This window comes from Amblyraja radiata, chromosome 14 (assembly GCF_010909765.2).
Source record: "Amblyraja radiata isolate CabotCenter1 chromosome 14, sAmbRad1.1.pri, whole genome shotgun sequence".
NCBI lineage: Eukaryota > Metazoa > Chordata > Chondrichthyes > Rajiformes > Rajidae > Amblyraja > Amblyraja radiata.
In genome coordinates, this window is record NC_045969.1 from 14,611,041 (window position 1) to 14,617,049 (window position 6,009).

Consider the following 6,009-nt stretch of genomic DNA (forward strand, 5'->3'; position numbering starts at 1 on the left):
CGTTTTATAAAACTGCAACATGACTTTCTTACTTTTATACTCAACACCTCGACAGATGAAGTCAAGTATGGAGTACGTCTTCTTTACCACTATCTACCTGTGTTGCCACTTTCGAGCTATGTAGAGTCATATTGCGTGGAAACAGGCCCTTCGGCCCAACTTGCTCACACCGACCATCTAAACTAGTCATACCTGCCCATATCCTTTTTAACCAGTCCTGTCCATGTACCTGTCTAAATGTTTCTTTATTGTTGCGATAGTAACTGCCTCAACTGCCTCCTCCGGCAGCTCGTTCCATAAACCCACCCCGCTTTGTTTCAAAATGTTGCTCCCTCAATTTCCTGTTCAATCTTTTCCTCCTACCCTAAACCTGCCCTCTGGTTATTAATTCCCCTATTCCGGGAAAGAGACTCTGTGCGATCTCTTCCTCCCATGATTTTCTACTTGCAGCCCAAGATCCCTCTGCATTGAAGGGCCCTGCTATTTGCAGAAGACTTTCCTCTTGCATTTGGCCTCCCAAGAGGCAACTCCTCACATTTGACTGGATTATATTTCATCTGTCATTTCACTGCTCATATTTCCAATTGGTCCATATCCTGCTGAAATAAATCTCTTCCCCCAATGTATACGCTTTCTTTAGAACCTCATTGCTCACTCATGTATAAGCTTAGACTTTATTATTTAAAGTATCTTTCCAACACCGTCAAACTGATTTAGTTCAATGAAATTGCATAACACTGGAACTATATTTTTTCTAGCAGAGATCCTTCAACAGGACTAGTGAAGTCCTTCTTCTTGAAACAATATCCTCTCTTTTCAGACTTCCAACATTTCCAAATTGCTTTCTGTCAATGTTTTCTCTAAGACAGTGGACAAGAAAAGTTTTCTCTAAATGTTGGCAATTGCGGTTGTAAATTACATCAACCTGCTATCCATAAATTATCCTATTCCCTTTCAATCATCAAATTATTCACTGCTCCTATAAATTTTAGATATTCAACATCTGTATTAAAGCCAGAATTCACTTTCTGTTTTTAATTTATGTTCCATATCATAACTGTGCTCTGCAAAAATCCAGCTAGCTGGAAAATCATGATGAAATCTCTTAAAGTAATTAATCAAACTACCAAAATTGACGAGTAACTCAGCGGGTCAGGCAACATCTCTGGATAGAAGTAATGGGTGATGTTTTAGGTCGAGATCTGTCTGAAGAAGGGTCTCGACTCTAAACGTCACCCATTCCTTCTCTCGAGATGCTGCCTTTCCCGCTGTTACTCCACCATTTTGTGTCTAACTTCGGTGTAAACCAGCATCTGCAGTTCCTTCCTACACATACCGAAAATTACAAAAGAAGGGTTTCGGCCCGAAACGTTGCCTATCTCCTTCGCTCCATAGATGCTGCTGCACCCACTGAGTTTCTCCAGCATTTTTGTGTACCTCCGAAAATTACAATAATTTCCCACAGTGCTGCAGAGACCTGAGCTCCACGGATGGTGAAAGAGTTAGAAAGTGGGGTGAAGTAGGGGAGGTGTTCATATGATAGATGTTAACTTAATAATTCAAATGATCGATATTAACTTAATAATTCAAAGGAGAATGAAGCTGATTATTGGAAGTACAGAGAGCATGTGGAAAAGGAAATTAACGCAGCAAACGTAGTGTATGAAAATAGAATGATCAACATTACGTTAAATCGATAGACCTTCTATAACATTTAAATAGTAAAAGAGTTGTCAGAGATAAAGGGAATAGTTAGGGAAAATGAAGATCTATGGGTGGACACAAAAGATACGTGGTAAGTACCACCAGATGGCGCCGGCAATGGCTGCCTCGCCTACAGTCTGTCCTTTGTTCTGTTTTGTTATTTTAAGTATGTTTTAAAGAGTATGTTTTAGTGTTTTCTGGTTTGTTTTATGTGGAGGGGTTTCGGGGGAAGCTTTTTTTCAATCTCTTACCTTGCCGGAGATGCAAGTTGGTTATCAGGATCGTATCTCCGGTCGCTCTGCGGCCTTACATCGTGGAGCTGGAGGCCTTGCTCGAGACTGACTTTGAGCCCCACCGCGGGGCCGTAGACTTTCCATCGGAGCTTGCGACCTCGTGCCTGGGATCAATGCTCCAATGTGGCCTGCGGATTTCAACATCGAGGAGCTCGCGTTCTCGGGTAGAAACTGATGTCGGGAAGTTCCAAGCCGCAGGAGGTACGACCAGCCCTGCCTCGGGAGTCCGATCGCCCGGCGCGGGGAGCTGAGATCCCCCGATGCGGGAACTTGATCGTCCCGATGCGGAGGGCTCGACTGCCGGTTGCGGGAGACAAGATCGTCCCGACAATGGAGGGTTCGAGTGCCCCGTCCGCAGGAGAACACAGAAGGGAAGAAGATTGAACTTGTTTGCCTTCCATCACAGTGAGGAATGTGGAGCAGTCGCTGTGGTGGATGTTCATGTTAAAAATGTATTTGGGTGTCTTGTTGCTCTTTATTGGTCTGACTGTAGGGCAATCTGAATTTCACTGTACCTTAATTGGTACATGTGACGATAAACAAACCTTGAACCTTTAATATATTCTTTACATTGTTATGTATTAAGGAAGAGGATTTTCCCAGTGATCCCAGGGCCTGTCCCACTTAGGCGACTTTTCAGCATACTGCCTGCGACCTTCAAGATCGAGGCGCTCGCCTCAAAAACCACGGACTGGAACGAACACGAACACGAACACGAACACACGAACACGACACACACACACACACACGAACACACGAACACACGAACACACACACACACACACACACACACACACACACACACACACACACACACACACACACACACGGAAAGTGGGGGAGCGCTGTCTGAAATTCACATGGCACAAAGCCAAGGTGATACAGACACACACCGCTATGAACAGGAAGGTTAAAGACGGCTTGCACAGTGTACGTTAAGCCCTTTAAAAGAGGAGGGGGGGAGGGGGGGTGGGGGGGGAGAAAGAGTGGAGACACTTTTAAGAAGCCAGACAACTTTTAATAAGCCAGAGGATACACGGCTGTGAAGTTTAGCGGGCATTTAACATTACCGGTCGGTTTTCCTTGGTTCTGAAAACTCATGCTTACGTTTTTTTCCCCAATGAGCCAATGAAAATGCCTGGTCAGCAAAGGAGATTAACTAAAACTACCTACGGCTACCTCGACTACCCATAACTACATAGCGACCCCACTACCACTGCACCTACGACTACAGGATTATCGATTTTCTCCATGGTGACATGTTGAAAAATTTGCTGCGACCATATGGAGGCCGCGACTAGTTCCCAGAAAGCAGGAACTCCTCTCGACCATGAAGGAGACTCGCCAGAGTCCACCAGCGAACATGTGGCGACTATGTGGCGATTATGAGGCGAGCGAAGAGTCTCCTGCACTTCCCTAAAAAGTCGCCTAAACACGTGACCTTAACACATGAGATGGTTATTGATAGAGAGTAGAAACAAGGAACTGCAGCTGCTGGTTTAAAAAAAAAAGATTCAAAATGTTGGAATAACTCAGTGGATCAGGCAGCATCTCTGAAGATCAAGGATAGGTAACATTTTGGGTCAGGACCTCAGACTAATTGTCAAACTCAACCAGTCTGAAGAAGGGTTCTGACCTGAAACATCACCTATCCATTTTCTCCAGAGATGCTGCCTGACGCGTTGAATTACTCCAGCATTTTGTGTCTATCTTTGGCATAAACCAGCATCTGCAGATTATTTTGATTATTTCTGTCTTGTGTTAAGCATCTGCAAAATTGCTGAGAGAATTTATTTATTAAAATGTTGGCAATCTGAAGCTTCTAATACTGTTTTGATGTTTTGCCTGCAGGGCTGTTGCTGGAACCTTGCCGTCCTGTTGGATCAATTCCAGTCGGTGGAGCTAGAGCCAGCAAGAATGGCTACATCAAGTCACCTTCCTTGGAAGGTGAATACTTGGAAATGCACCGTACCCACCCAAGGACCCCTCTGCCTCTCAGGCAGCACGAGTCTCCGCCTCTGGGCTTGGTGAGGTCAAAAAGAAGAACAAAAGGTATTTTTCCCATCGTCAGTAATGGGCACCCACCTGGCATGGCTCCTCGGCAGAGAGGCTTAGGATCTGCAGGAATTTTCTCTTCCGCGGCCAACGAAGAGCACGAATGCTTACGTCCCATGAAACTTCCGAGCTACCCCGCCCACACCGTTCCAACGTATGACGGGAAGAAAGATCTTTTAAGGCCCCAGACGTCACCTCTTGGTCCATTGGATTCGCCAAACTCAAAATCTAATGAGCTGGCCAATCCTTGTCTGGTCAAAAGCAGGGGCAAGTTTCCAATGATGGGCATTGGGCAGATGTTGAGAAAGCGGAACCAAACCTTACAGTCGCGCACTGAAGGACCCACAGACGTGAATGGTCACGAGACCCCAAAATCAACTATTATACAGGAGATATTCTATACTGCCAGCAATCTACAACCCCAGTGTTCTCTTCATTCTTGAGCCATAGACTGAGACATGATTTATCTCTGGGATGCATGCACAATGTTTGTGAAATTGCTCATTCAATACACTATATATATATATCATATGAATTTTTTTTCTCTATATGATTTTTTTTTCTATCATATTTTTACGTAAATTCTCTCAGGATCTCATAAAAAATAATTAATCTGATTTTATCATGCTGAGCTAATTTGGTTCTTTAAGCTGCAAAACCATGAAATTGGGCAGTGTCATTTAAAATAACACAAAGCTGATCCATTCCCTGTACAATAACCTTGGTCCGTTGAATATTAAAAAGAACAGGGAAAGCACCTCTGAAGAGGCTTTGTTAATCATTTTCACTTGATGATTTTGAATGGCCCTTCGGCCCACCCAGTCCCCACCGGGAATCGATCACCAGTTCACACTAGTTCCATGTTATCCCACTTTCCCATCCACTCCCTGCACATTAAGGGCAATTATACAGGGGCCAATTAACCTAAAAACACATGCATGTCTTTGAGATGTGGGAGGAAACCCGGAGAACCTGGAGGAAACCCATGCATTCACAGTGCAACGTGAACTGATTGTGTGGAGAACGTACAAACTCCACACAAACAGCATCTGAGGTCAGAATTGAACCCGGGTCTCTTGTGTTGTGAGTCAGTGGCTCTACCAGCTGCACCACTGTTGTTCTGATGTTCATCATTAGTTCTTCATCAAGGAACTAATTATTTATTGGCATACAATTTAATTGTTAACCATCTCAAACTTCATTATTTAACCAATTTAAATCCGAATCACATATAACTTAATTTCCCCTAAAGCAGTATCGTCATAGGCTGCTGTGTATCCTCCATAATCTGCAGGGGGGCCTTGCCCCTTCACCTTGGGTGGCTTCTACTAGGGTTTGTTTTATGACATTGGCAACACTGATGACATTTAGTAGGTCTGAATAAATTAAGCTTGTGTACGGGGGAATATTAGGACCCACACGAAACTGACATGGGTCACAAAGCATCTTATTCATGTAGGTTTTTAACAAGCCCATATATCATTTGCAAGATTTTTATTTATCTTACACTCCCAGACTATCTCACCCTGAAGAAGTTGCCTTCAGAAATCATTTAAGTTCTTCTAGGGAGTGCAATAAAATGTGAATTCAGTCATTGGCAATGGAATGTTCCGAAATAGCATGGACTCTGCTGCAGTGATTCATGACTCTTACTTTGCTTGTGAGGAAATATTTTGATCTTCAGATACTTTCGTTTGAAACACAAGCTTTCATTACATGCACAGGATGTCAGGAAACATAATAAAATAGTTAGGCACCTTGGAATAGAACAGGGGTAATTATTTTCTTGTTTGAACCACGAGACCAGTTATGCAACACACTCTGAGGCTCTCTCTTACCGGCTGAACTATAAAGAATAGATCCTGTCTGTAATTATGTTTGCAATGAGTGGGTAACTCACTCTGGGAACATTACATCTGGACTAAAAGTCAAAATGTTTCTTCGGGAATGGAATTCA

At 43.5% G+C, this 6,009-nt stretch overlaps 1 protein-coding gene across 1 annotated transcript in view; it reads left to right on the top strand.

Annotated features, from left to right (window-relative positions):
• The window catches only part of hunk (hormonally up-regulated Neu-associated kinase), a 50,037-nt gene extending 45,228 nt beyond the window's left edge, over positions 1-4,809 (top strand). The window contains exon 10 of the mRNA XM_033032589.1: positions 3,849-4,809. Coding sequence (XP_032888480.1) covers positions 3,849-4,495 — 647 coding nt within the window. The 3' untranslated portion in view covers positions 4,496-4,809. The remainder of the gene's footprint in view (positions 1-3,848) is intronic.
• Positions 4,810-6,009: the final 1,200 nt, after the last annotated feature.